Source organism: Drosophila innubila, chromosome X (assembly GCF_004354385.1).
Source record: "Drosophila innubila isolate TH190305 chromosome X, UK_Dinn_1.0, whole genome shotgun sequence".
Taxonomy (NCBI): domain Eukaryota; kingdom Metazoa; phylum Arthropoda; class Insecta; order Diptera; family Drosophilidae; genus Drosophila; species Drosophila innubila.
In genome coordinates this window covers 16,631,297-16,644,625 of record NC_047626.1, presented here as the reverse complement: position 1 = coordinate 16,644,625, position 13,329 = coordinate 16,631,297, and the positions used below count along the sequence as shown (strand labels likewise).

General features: G+C 43.1%; 3 protein-coding genes across 4 annotated transcripts; 2 read left to right on the top strand and 1 right to left on the bottom strand.

Moving 5' to 3' along the window:
* The first annotated feature begins 899 nt into the window (after positions 1 to 899).
* On the top strand, positions 900 to 11,626 carry LOC117793395 (uncharacterized protein CG7065). 2 transcript variants are annotated; one of them, XM_034633705.1, is made up of 4 exons: positions 900 to 1,300; positions 1,642 to 3,792; positions 5,253 to 6,675; positions 11,198 to 11,626. In XM_034633705.1, the coding sequence occupies exons 2-4, from the start codon at positions 1,653 to 1,655 to the stop codon at positions 11,469 to 11,471; spliced, it is 3,837 nt and encodes a 1,278-aa protein (XP_034489596.1). In that variant the 5' UTR covers positions 900 to 1,300; positions 1,642 to 1,652; the 3' UTR covers positions 11,472 to 11,626. The 2 variants fall into 2 exon arrangements, 1 of the variants encoding a protein (XP_034489596.1); XR_004618262.1 differs by lacking the exons at positions 5,253 to 6,675; positions 11,198 to 11,626 and adding an exon at positions 4,221 to 4,243 and having other exon boundaries at positions 1,642 to 4,086.
* LOC117793399 (frataxin homolog, mitochondrial) lies at positions 7,736 to 8,646 on the bottom strand. Its single transcript, XM_034633710.1, has 2 exons — positions 8,262 to 8,646; positions 7,736 to 8,199 (listed from the first exon to the last, which is right to left on the bottom strand). Exons 1-2 carry the CDS (start codon positions 8,574 to 8,576, stop codon positions 7,933 to 7,935), a joined length of 582 nt encoding a protein of 193 aa, XP_034489601.1. The 5' UTR covers positions 8,577 to 8,646; the 3' UTR covers positions 7,736 to 7,932.
* Positions 11,627 to 12,429: 803 nt separating the features above from the next.
* On the top strand, positions 12,430 to 13,066 carry LOC117793401 (protein CutA homolog). The gene has a single exon (XM_034633711.1). The coding sequence runs from the start codon at positions 12,484 to 12,486 to the stop codon at positions 13,012 to 13,014; it is 531 nt and encodes a 176-aa protein (XP_034489602.1). The 5' UTR covers positions 12,430 to 12,483; the 3' UTR covers positions 13,015 to 13,066.
* The last annotated feature ends 263 nt before the right edge of the window (positions 13,067 to 13,329 follow it).

Here is a 13,329-nt window from a genome sequence, read left to right as displayed (position 1 = left end):
GATGTACTCCTTTACCACTTACTTTCCGCCTCACCACACGTTACTCTCCCCCCAGAACAAGCCTCACCGCAGAGCCAACAGCTGTGCTGATTCGCAATTTTTCGTTGTCAAAAAAATGTCTCATAACTCATGTCACCGTTGTGTTCATTAAATGTGAACTGAACGTTGCCCACCCGGTCTGGTCCTTGCTTCGCCTTGTCAGTTCACCAGTTGCACCAGTTGTTGTTTTGGGATGGATTCCGTTTCACATTTTATTGTCTATGTGCGCATATGGTCAGCTCATTGTGAACTCGCTTATATTGCCATTATCATCATCATGTTGCGATTAATTCCCCTCTCCATTCATCCCCCTCTCTATCTCTCATTTCAGATATGAATGTACGTGTTACATCTATCACAGCACACGTTTCCCAATCTTCATTCATTTCATCTTTTTTTGGGGTGGGTGCGAAATTGCTTTGGGACGTGCACCCGACTATATAGCTGCCATTTGTCTGCCCTGGTGGTTGGCACTGCAGAATGCGAAAATATACACTTTATGTGCATAATATTTGATTCTCTAAGGCATTAACGCATTAGTTATCAAAGGCAAAGTGCGTTAAGCTACCAGCTCAAGTGCAGCAACTTCATTATCAATGAAACTAACAAATATTGTATAAATAAACAAAAACAATAAGCAGATAAGAACGTCGCATATCTGAAAAAGCTCTTTAAAAATAATTTAAATTTCAACGTTTGGCGTCATGACGGTTACCTTGAATTTACATTAATCGATATTGCTTAGCATGTTATAGAAAATTGAAATTACCGCCAACTATCGATTAAGCTATCGATGTTGCAACCATGTGATATTTCTTCAATTCCAACTCAACACTGCGTAATAAATGGCATTTGTTACGAGGTCTGGCAACACTTTATACAACAAATATAATCATTTTTTGTTCCTGTTGGTTTTTGTGCATGAAGAAAATTATTTGAGAGCAAGAGTGCATAAAATAATTGTGTTAATTATATATTTGACTTGACTTTGTGCATATTGTAAGTGAGCTTCTTAATAAATTAGCGCTGTAAGTAAAAGATATAAACATCAAATCGCTGCATTTGTTCGCGTCAACGTCGATTTTCTGTTGCGGCGAAGGCAAAAAAAAAAAATTACGAAAATAAAGTTGAAGCCGCTTCTGTGAAATTGGTTCTATGTGTATGTGTGTGCGCGTTTTTTGCGTATTTGCCTGTTTCTTCACGGTGTCAGTGCAAGAAAGTGTATCCAAAAACGAGCGAAAATTGGCGAATTGAAACCGAGGTGAATACCAAAGCGACAATGATGTTTTGCATTAGAGATGGACGCGTGTCGCATGGACACAGAGCAAAAAGATATTAGGTAAAAAATGTACACAAATTGTCTGCTGATAGTGTTCCCTTTTATTGTGTAAATGAATTATGCAAAGCTGAGCAGACCAAGGTGAACAAACAGTTATTAATTTTATCAATTATTTCAATTTCGATAACTTGTTTGACATTTGAAATAAGTTGTTGATCGCAGGCCAGGACAGGTGTCCTTGTCATGTTCGTGTTACGATACGATACGCGCCCATCTCTACTCCCATAATTTGTGGAAATCCCAAACTAACTGACTTTTTTCAGATTCATCCAATATGAGCTATTTATCGGGCGAGCCAGTGCCGCCTGGCTTTGAGGATGAAATGTCTCGAACGGCGATTATTCAAAAGCAAATTGAAAGCTTTAATGGTGGCCCATTAATTGGCACCGAATACGTTGTGGAGCTGCATGAGGATGGCCAGGTGCGACCCGATTATTTTTGCGTGTTGTGCAACACTTGCAACGATCGTCGTTCCATTTTCATACACTGGACATCGGTGAACCATCGCACCAATTATCTGAAAACTCATTTCCAGACGGCCTTCAATCAACTGAAGAAACTGCGTTGCACATCGAACAACTCCAATGAGGTTGTATTGAATGCTACCACAAAATTGGTGCAGGCCATTGAAAAGCATTATGGACGAAGTCTTCAAATTTTGGCTGTTGCCGGCGATGATTTTCGTCGGTTTCGCGCCAAGATCTGTTCGCAGGTACGCGATAAATTTCATTTTGATGAATGCGCCGGTCCTGATTTTGTAGATCAGGTGCCAGCAGCTGTGGGCTTGAAAGTGACACTCAATTTGAAGGAGCGCAGCATGGAGTCGTCACAGGCCATTGCCTTGGATGCCATATCCAGTGATGATGACGATGCCAATTTTACACCATCAATGGTACAGCATCCGATGGCAAAGAAGGCGCGCAAGAAGCAGCAGGAGGAACAACAGCCGGCATATCGTGCCGTCGTCAATCGTTCACCGCCACAGAGCACGGACAAGGTGGTGAAAGCAGTGACACCGGTTGGGATAAAACAAACACTGCCCACACCCAAGGAGCTATCGATACAGGCGGCACACATTGCCCAGGAGCGCTACAAATGGGAGAAGTTTCGCTGTCTGTTGGAGCTGCAGCTGAAGCAGTTGCGTGATGAGACCGAAACATATGAATCGAATCCCGAGAAGCATCCCGATTATTCCGAGGAATGGAAACTTTTCTGGAATACCCGATACAAGCAGCTGCAGGAAGAAAAGAAATGTGATCCCAATAGTTATGACTACAAGCCCGAATGGATCAGTTATTGGAAGGACAGACGCGTTGAGCTTTTCAACATAGCCGTCAATAAGATTAAGAAGGAGCTGCAGGAGAAGTTCAAGCTCGGCGACGACGATGAGGAGAACACAAAGGAGCTTATGGAACGGTATAAAATTCGTGTACATAGTCCAAAGATTGCAGCTGCATCCAATTCAAATGTTGGCGGCACCTCTGCCGCCCGACGCAAACCCAACTATCGTGGTCCAAATAATCGTTCGGATAATGGGTCGGCTGCTCTCGGAGATGCTGTCATTGATATAAGCGATGATGAACAGCCACCAGCTCCACCATCATCAAATCGACCAAACCGCCGTCCACCCTATGGTCGCTCCCTTTCACGCTCCGCGTCGCCCAAACGTGTCCGGTCACAGTCGTCGCGTCTGGGACGCCACTCACGGACACGATCACCAATGCCATCACGGCGCCGTGGACGCTCACGTTCCAGATCACGATCCAGGTCCAGGTCACCACATCGGCGATCATCGCGCTCTCCCTTCAGTCGCAATCGCGATAGGTCGCATCATTCGCGCAGCCGCGATGATTACGGTGATCGCGACCGGGAGAGGGAGAGGGAAAGAGAGCGGGAACGGGGAAGGGAACGAAGCGGCGGAGATTACTATCGAGATCGGGACCGTGGCGAAAGCTATACACGTTCCTCACGCACCTATGAGCCCATGGAGACATTCCGTGTACTCGATTCGCGTGTCTATCCGGAATACAGTCAACCCGGGCAACGTGGCGATTCTCCAACAGGCACAGCTGTGTCGGCAGCTGGCAAGGAACAGGAAACACCCGAAGAACCCGAAGGACCACTGACTGTGGTCACAGTGCTGCGCATGCTCTCCGCTCTGGAGGATCACTTGGGTAGTCTGGGTCCCAAGGTACTCAATTTGCTGAGCAAAGCACTTGCCATGGAGAAGATCAAGCCAAATGCAGCCGATGATTTACTATTGAATGAGGACAACTGTGTCTTCATGGAGACCATCAAGGAGAAGCTGAAGGGCATTCTTATTGCCGAAGTGCTCGACGATCAGCAAAAAGTGCGTGTCGTGAAAAAATTAATCAGCAACATTGCCACCGTTATCTTTCAAGTGACCTCCAAAGGTAAGTTGCCACAACAAATCTAACAATGACAATCAACTTTTCAGATTCCCAGTGAATCCCATTGTAATCCGTGGTAAGTATGACGCGCGTTCCTGTAAAAGGGTCTTCCGACAGTTGCGCATAGTCTGGGCGAATATGTGATACCAAAATAAAAAATAAAAAAAACCCCGTAATGGGTTATCTTTTTATATAAAGTACTTGGCAAATATTCGCCAAATACGATGAATTCGAAACTGTTTGATTCGGCATCGCTTTACGATTCGGCAACTAAAGCTGACATCATTTTCGAATTTCGTGCAAAAGCAAAGATTCCAATTCCAAGAAAATTTGTGTTTTTTGTTCTTTTATTGAATAACCAACATGGAAATGTTTAAAAATACTTTGTGGGGAATATCAATAAGTGGGGGTTTTTTTTTAAATTGAAAAAGGGTTTCCAGAACTCTTGGGAGTATATTTTTTCTGCTCCCATTACATTCCAGAACACGTAATATTGAAATCTAAAACTGTGATACGATTTGAAATCGTTTTTCTCTCTTAATTCTAAAGTTAAGATCTGAATTGAGTATTGCTTGTTTTATTCAGTAATTAAGTTAAACAATAAAGTCGAATTATTGCAATTATTTTCAATATACTGTATATATAAAGCTTTATCTTATTTTTTTTTACGAAAAAATTGATTCGTTTACTAGATGAATTATCGAAAATTTATTTTTAAGAAAATAAAGTTATTTACAATTTTAATGGCACTTTTAGCGATTTGGGTTCGGGTTTTAATCAAAGAACCAAACCAGCTCATAAATTGTTGGGTTGGCTTTTGCCAAAAATTTCGGAATAATTTCAGGATTATTAATATCGACAATATATAATATTGAAATATCGAAAATATATATTAAAGAAAATAAAACTTTATCGCAATTTAAATTTAACTTTTTGTGACTTAAGTTTGGTATTCGGTTGTTAAACTACTAGTATGGCCTTTGCCAAAAAGGTCTGGATAATATCCAATGTTTTTCCAGATCAATTTTTATCGAAATGTTAAAATATAAAATGATATTTATATCTTAAAAAAAAATAAACCAATTCTCAAGTTGTTGAATTGGTTTCGGCTACGGGTTCGTGGTATCGCTTATCAGGTTAGTTTAGTGCCAATAAAAAAGTGTTGATAAAGAATAATTGAAAATAAATAAAAAAAAAAAGAAATCGAAAAGTTAAAGCATAGATAATATACGAGTATATATATCCTGTTTAAGTGTCCTGTCCATCAGCTGCATTCTGCGCCGTATACTCCGCATCTTCCGGGCCCAAGTATAATCAGTATGTAATGTAGTTTATTATTTATGTGTAAACTTGAATGATATAAATCTTGATAATAATTGATTATAATAATATATAAGTTAATGTTGAATTTTTGTTGCTCCTTCCTTTCCTCACCTCGCTCTCCACACACACACACACACCAGGTGGCAAGGAGACCGCACAGAACGAGAATGGAGAATTGGACAAGAAGAAAGAATATCAGCTGCCATTTGATCGTCAACTTGTCTCCTCGAAACTGGCAAGTGCATTGATCTTGAATGGCTTGGACGATTTGAGTACGGATGATATGAATCGTCTGATTCATCTCTTTACGCTTATGGTGAAGACGAATCATGGACGACGTCTGAGTGGCGGCCTTAATTTTGCTGAAGTGCCACTCCTATTGGGTCTCAATTCGTTGTCGCCGTCACCGCCAACGACCGATGTCGATTTTGCCAGTGGCAGCGTAGCTGTCAACGATGTGGACATTGATCTAAGGGAGCTATTGAAGGAGGTGGAACAACAACTGGCCACAAATGCATCGAAGCCGAGTGTTACAGATTCCAGCAGCAGCAGCACTGGCATGGAATCATTAACCGATTCCGATTTACAAACATTGCTGCAGAACTTTAAATTTCTGTCCAACGAGGAGCAAGTGCATCTTATTGGCCATCTGCGCAAGCTGGAGAAACTCGAACCGTCGCGTGTCGAGAGCCTTCGTAAATATGTAAACATTGTGGAGCTGAGCAGCGATGGTGTTGAATCCTGCAGCGATTATCTATCACGTATCCTTGCCATTGGGCAACGAGGCGGCGGCGCCTCCAGCGTCGGCGCTGATCGACCCGCTGGTGGATCACGTGGCGCGCCAGCAACTGTGGCATCCGTTGCAGCTGGACGCCGCAAGAGCATTGAACGCGAAATGACAACGGCTGCCAAGTTGCAAAGTCGCAGCGGCATGATGCGCAACTCGCCAAACTTTATGCTCGACGATGATGATGACGATGATTACAATTTCGATGATCTCGTGATGAAGGCCAACGATTCCAATGGCAAGAAGCAATCGTCATCAACGATGCTGCTGGGCGGCAAGGGTAGTCTGCCAATTTTGCCAATGAACTCGTCACCAAATGCCTTGACCTTTAAGCCAGCACCGCCAAAAATATCGCTTAAGGATACCGAAAACATAATTGCCAATCTCATGGGCACGCTGACCAACAACAGCAATCAACAGGCATCGCATGCAGCCAAATCACAGCAGCAACATCAACAGCACCAACAACATCAGCAGCAGCAACAGCAACCAATGCAGCAGATGCAACAACGTGGCCAACAGCAACAACAGCAACAGCCATTCGGTTCAAATAATGCTGGCAATGAAGGTGGACGCTTCTTTAACTATGGCGGTGATCCATCTGCGGGACATCCATTCCAGCAACAACAACAGCAGCAGCAACAGCCGCCCTACAACAACATGGGTAATTTCAATTCCTATGGACAGCCAATGAATCATGGTGGTTATGGCAACCAAATTAATCCCTGGGCCAATAATGGTCCCCCACAGAATTTTATGCACCACCAGCAGCAACAATCACCGCCACCACCGCACTACAACAACAACAATAACATGTTTGCTGGTCATCAATAAATAAATTCATCTCTGCCTCATTTTTTTTTATTATAATTTTTGACTTAAAATATGAAAACTATTGTTAAGTTTTTTAGCTGTAAACAAGTGATGAACTGAGTATGTTAATTATTGCAAGCACCCGCCACATAACAACTGCAACAATAAAGGTTTTTACTGTGCTAATCATACATACATATACATATATATAAAGATATATAACTCAACTAAAATATTTGCTTGAATGTACATAAACTTGAAATAAAAGATGCAGCAGAATTATATAAACCTGTGCTATATTTGCGATCATTGTTGCTGTAACAAGGTTTTTTTTTTTTTAATTTAAACAACGTCAATACACAGCGTTGGTCAAGTAACTGTTTTGGCACCTTTTTAGACCCCGTACTTAAAAAAAAAAAGTACAGGGGTCTATTAAGTTTGTTTTAAGGCACATGTGCGTAACAGTCAGAAGGAGGCGTGGCAGACCCTGTAAAGTATATACATTCCGGATCAGCATCAAAAGCCGATTCGATATAGCAATGTCGGTCTGTCTGTATGAACACCTAGTTCTCAGAGACTATAAGAGCTAGAAACACCAAACTTGGTATGTCTGTTCCTCTATATTGCAAGCCGATCAAGTTTGTTTCAGAATTTGGCCACGCCCCCTTTAATGCCTAAAAATCGACATATAACATTTTATATCCAAACTATAAGAACAATTAAAGAGCTAGCGACACCAAACTTCGTATTTAGATTCCTCTATATTGCAGGCAGATCAAGTTTGTTTCTTTTTTTTCGATCGGACCACTATATCATATAGCGCCCATTGGAACAATCGGTCGAAAATTAATTTTTAGTATGAAAAACTTTTTTGTTTCATGAATACTTATAGAATATGCTTTTAAGTTAGTCTTATTCATTCTTGCCGAAGTTGGTTTAAATCGGACCACTACACAATGTAGCTGTCATATGACCGATCGGACGAAAATTAAGTCTTAGTATGAAAAACTTTTTTGTTATTTAAGATATAGTAACCAAACTGATACAATATTTATCTAACTTCGTTTTATATATCTTGACCAAAGTGGGTTTAAATCGGACCCCCATATCATATAGCTGTCATAGGACCGATCGGTCGAAAATCACGAAAATCAAGCATCGTCCCACTAGTTTGTTTTATATTGCCTTACAACTGTTTATTTCTAATAGTTAACATGTTTTCAACTGCAATAGGGCAACTCCATAAAATTGACGTTTTGCGTCTTAAATATTTGGCCAATTTCCAATTGCAGCAACTCGTGAAGAGATTCCCCGCTATGCTTGTAAATCCATTTACCAGTATTTGTTCCATTGCCGGGTGTACCAATAAAATCGAAGCGTTTTGGCCCGCTGGTCGGTGAACTAAGCCAGATTTGTTTATTCGGCGTCTGACGATTGATCACATAGGTGCCATGATCCTGGCCCAGATTCACAGTCAAAACGCCATCCTGTAAATTGTGTGAGTGATGTAACTGGCGATAATAAAAGATAATATATAGGTAATACATACGCCATAGCCCACATCTGTGCCCGCTACATCTGTGGCATTTTCGGTAAGTTCATCAAAGTAATCCGACAATGCATCCAATGTCTCCGAGCACACACGTTCATACGTTACGCTATCCAGACAAGAATCGACTTCGTTTTGGTTGCTGAAATATCGAAATGTCTGTTGTTGTTTTGGTTTCTCTGCACTGTTGATGCCTGCCACTCGATTTGCCAATGTCGAACTCAAATAATATTGTGTTGCAGCTGCACGTTTGTAACTGTGGCTGCTGCTTCGTAAGATTTGCGTCACACGCAAAAGCGCACGAGCCGCATTCATTTTTTAAAGTCTAAATGTTTATTTTACTACTACCGCAGCTAAGCGTTGCCAGCCAATCGAATTGTGAGCTGCCAGCTTGTCAGAACTGGAACACATATCAGCCATACAAATATTACACTCTACAATTGTTTGGTTTATGAAAACATTTGCAAAGTTTTTTCCTTTGTCCTTATTGTTATATATATTTTGTACTTAATGTATTTTACCATTTGCCGGGCAATACGCTCGAATCTTTTGCTCAGGCTAATGTTGTATCGATAGTGCTTCTTATATCGATACAAATCATTTGACTATATACCGATACATTGCTAATTTCTATCGGTTCACGTATATTAATACTTACGTATTTAATATACTTATGTGTTTCTTTGAAATGTAAAGTAGTATATTTGCTTACGTGAAGAATGTAATTAACCTGCATTTATGTGTGCTTTTAAGTGGTATGTGTGTTTCGACTTTAGTGTTTCAAAACAATAAAATATCGTGCTGCGATTGTTGTGACGCGTTGTCTGCCATCACTAATTTTCCGTATAGAGAAAAACCCATCAATGGCGTCCGCGTGAATTAAGTTAATTTTGTTGTTTTTTTACTTGAGAATATATTCAAATTGTAATCGTGTTAAGCATATAAGAATATATAATTGCATATATGTTAATGAATATGGCGCTGCCGAGCAATTACAAGCAAATCGCCGTGGGGGCGCTATCAGGGCCGGTAACGCCATTACCCAGCGGTGGTGGTGGTGGAGGCGGCGGCGGCGGAGGAGGAGGAGGCGGCAGCAGCCGGTCGCGTTCCTCTGGCGGCGGTGGAGGCGGCGATCGCAATAAGGACCAAACGCCGATATTCACGCACAGCAATTATGGCAATCCAGCGTTTACGCCACAGAAAGTGACCAAATCGTCGAGTAGCAAGAACCAAAATGAATCTCGGCTGCCAAAGCCGCCAAAACCGCCAGAGAAACCAATACTGCCATATATGCGATACTCGAAACGGGTGTGGGACAGCGTCAAGGCACAACATCCCGAACTGAAGCTCTGGGAGCTGGGCAAAAAGATTGGCGCCATGTGGAAGCAGCTCAGCGAGGAGGACAAAACGGAATACATTGATGAGTACGAGGCGGAGAAGCTGGAGTACGAGAAGGCATTGAAGGCATATCATCAGACGCCCGCCTACCAGGCCTACATCTCGGCCAAATCCAAGGTCAAGTCGGAGGTGTCCGATGTCCATGAGACGCCGTCACGTGGCGGCGGCAGCAAGAGTCAACACGAGCGGCGCATCGACATCCAGCCGGCCGAGGATGAGGATGACATGGACGAAGGATACACAGCCAAGCATATGGCCTATGCTCGCTATCTGCGCAATCATCGACTGATCAATGAGATCTTCTCCGAGGCGGTTGTGCCCGATGTCCGGTCCGTGGTCACCACACAACGGATGCAGGTGCTCAAGCGACAGGTCAGCTCCCTGACGATGCACCAGACCAAGCTGGAGGCGGAACTGCAGCAGATGGAGGAGAAATTCGAGGCGAAAAAGCAACGAATGCTCGAATCGAGCGATGCCTTCCAGGAGGAGCTCAAGCGCCACTGTAAACCCGCCGTCGATGAGGAGACGTTCCAGAAGATGGTGCATCGCATGTACGAGGACATTAAACGTGATCGTCAGCGCATCGAGGAGGCGCCCAATCGCAAAGAGGAGCAGCCGCCACAGACGCCACAGCCACCACAGCAACCACAGCAGCAGCAACCACAGCCCACAATACCGGAAGTGACATTGGCGCCAAAAGCGGAGCCACCGAAGCCAGCAGTGGCAACAGTGGTGCCGCCAGTCCATGAGCTGGCCAGCAAAACGGACCCGGAGCCCATGGACATTGAGCCATCGCCAAAGCCATCGGTGCCGCCACCACCGCCGCCAGTGAAGCACGATAAACTGGATTTGCCGGCAACGCTGGCCATTTGTGGCACCGAGCCGATCAAGGAACCGGTCAAGGTGCCACCACCAGTGCTGGTCACATCGGTGACAACGGTGCCGGGCAAAGTGCCAACGCCAACAGCAACGGCAACTCCGGCGGCAACACCACCGCCGACGACAGTCAACAACAATGAGTCGCCAGCGACCACGCCCACTCCGCCACCAGCAGCACAACAACAGCCGCAGCAGCCACCGCAACAACAGCAACAACAACCACAAGCGACGCCTGCAGCAGCAGCACAGATGCATCCACATGCGCATGTGCCACCACCGCCACCAGGAGCGCATCCACACATGCCACCGCATATGGGGCCACAGCAACAACAGCAGCCGCAGCCGCAACCACAGCAGCAGCAGCAACAAGCACCACCAGGTGGCATGCCCGGACTGCCACCACCGCCGTTGCCACACATGGGCTATGCCAACTATGGTGGACCAGGACCGGGAACACACTCGCATTCGCATTACTATCAGCCACAATATGGGCCACATTCGAGGCCCCAGCCGTATTATCCACACCTGCCGCCCTATCAGCCGTATGCCCAGCTGCATTATGCCAGCGCCCGGGAGCACGGTGGGGCAAATGCGCCACCACCAGGTGCTGCACAGCAACAGCAACCACCACAACAACAGCAGCAGCAGCAACCGCCACCACAGCAACAGCAACAACCACCGCCAGGACACATGCATGAGGCAACAACAGCAGCTGTGGGTGCTGCTGCATATGGAGCACAGCAACAGGCAACGGCACCACAGCCACAACCACAACATACGTTGCCACAGCCAACAGCAGCAGCAGCACCGCCAGCAACAACAGCAGCAACAACAGCAACAGCAGCAGCAACAACAGTGGGTGCAACAACCGCTGCACCGCCAACCAGCGATGGCACCGCTAAACACGAATCGGACAAACATGAAACGGACTAGGAAACGGAAACGGGCAAATCCACAATCCACAACAAGATCCACATATTACGATGGGATGTAAATTAGCTCCTACTACAACTGCACAGCGCTCCTTTTAGACCGTCATAAGTAAAAAGCAAAAGAATACAGAATATTAAATAAATAACACAACATCATTAGATTAGTTTAAGCTCAAACCACTATTATATTATATTATACACAAATTTCTTTTTTTTTTCTTGCATTTTTTACAAATCAATTTAATGATTTTGCGCGAGCCACAATACATATTATGATTATGATAAATATACCTATATAATACAATATGTAATTTGAGAATAGATATTTTAAACAAATTGTATGCAAATTATTTCGTATTTGTTTTTTTTTAGATGCTGTGCTAACTTTTGACATGCAGAAAATGCTGTTTTTTTAGTGGAAAGAAGTTGGAAAAGCTAACATTTCCAACAACCCAAAAGTAATGCAAATGAAATGTTCGTTGCTCCTAAAACCTAAAACGATCTGAAAAACATTTAAAATTAAATTAATTTTATATAGAATGAAAAAGTCAAAGAATACATTTGATTGGGATTTATTTATTGTATATTACAACATTTATTAATTTTGTTTAAAATTTAAATTTAAAATACATTTATGCAGTCCGATTTTTGTAACTCTGACAATATATCCGTAAAATGGAATCTCCTGCATTTCAGAAACACCGTTATTAATAAACATTTCCATGCACATATTTTTTAAATAGCGAAACATTTACATAAAATCCATATTTTGAATTGAAACAAATTTTAATTTAACGCGAAAAAAGCTGTTTTGGCAACACTGGTGCATTGAATTTCGATGTGGCGCGAAAATAGCCAGTCTATCGATAGCTTAAAAAAAATCGCAACAGCTGCGACTCGAGAATTATACAATCGATTGCTTGATACTTTGACGATTTTCCCTTGTATGAAAACAGTTGACTGTGCGACGACTGTTGATTTGTTTTTATTTTGGAACGTGCAAAGTGCATTTAATGCAGTATCTGGGAAACGCAAGGTCGGTGCCCTTTCCTTGGCAAATTGCACGCAATATATTAATCGTTGCAACTGCCGCCGTGACCGTCACAAGCCGTTCTACCTTTGCGACAACCACTTGCACATCATCATCATCTTCAGCCAATTCTTGCAATAAAATGAACGACAAGACAAGTGATCCAGATTACACCGCCGGCGCAAGTTCCGTGGCATTTGTAACCACACCGGACAAGGAGTCGGCAAAAAAACTGGCGCACGGCATTATTGGACGAAAATTAGCGGCCTGTGTGAATATAATACCACAAATCGAGTCCATCTATATGTGGGAGGGCAAGGTGAATGAGGATAATGAGTATTTAATGATGATCAAGACACGCACCACACGCATCGATGAGCTAAGCAAATTTGTACGGGAAAATCATCCTTATAGCGTCGCTGAGGTAATTACTCTGCCCATTCAGGCTGGAAATCTGCCATACCTGAATTGGATAAACCAAACAGTGCCGGAGAAAGCAGAGGTCAAAGACTAACATGTTATGTGAAAGCAAGGCAATTTAAATAAACGGTTATTAAACTCATTAAGTTGAGCTTTTTAAGGTTTTACTTTCGCCGCCATTAGCAAGCGTTGCCAGACCTTGTGCTGCACATTAAACTTATTGGTGTGGTAACATTGGCTGCATTTTGGTGGCGGAACGATTTGGCTCAGCTGTTGTAGAAAATTAAAAGAAACGATAATTTAACAACTCGATGTTTCTAAATGGGGAAAATATTGAAAAAAAAAATGAACAATTTAAAGTACATAGAAAAGAATCTTAAATTTTTATAGAATCTAAGCAGCAACACTT

Coding starts and splice junctions, on each gene's coding strand:
- LOC117793395 (XM_034633705.1), top strand. CDS start 1,653: ATGAGCTATTTATCGGGCGAGCCAGTGCCGCCTGGCTTTGAGGATGAA. Junction 3,793..5,252: donor CTTTCAAGTGACCTCCAAAG/GTAAGTTGCCAC, acceptor CACACACACCAG/GTGGCAAGGAGACCGCACAG. Junction 6,676..11,197: donor ATGCACCACCAGCAGCAACA/ATCACCGCCACC, acceptor GCAACCGCCACC/ACAGCAACAGCAACAACCAC.
- LOC117793399 (XM_034633710.1), bottom strand. CDS start 8,576: ATGAATGCGGCTCGTGCGCTTTTGCGTGTGACGCAAATCTTACGAAGC. Junction 8,200..8,261: donor GCACAGATGTGGGCTATGGC/GTATGTATTACC, acceptor CACAATTTACAG/GATGGCGTTTTGACTGTGAA.
- LOC117793401 (XM_034633711.1), top strand. CDS start 12,484: ATGCAGTATCTGGGAAACGCAAGGTCGGTGCCCTTTCCTTGGCAAATT.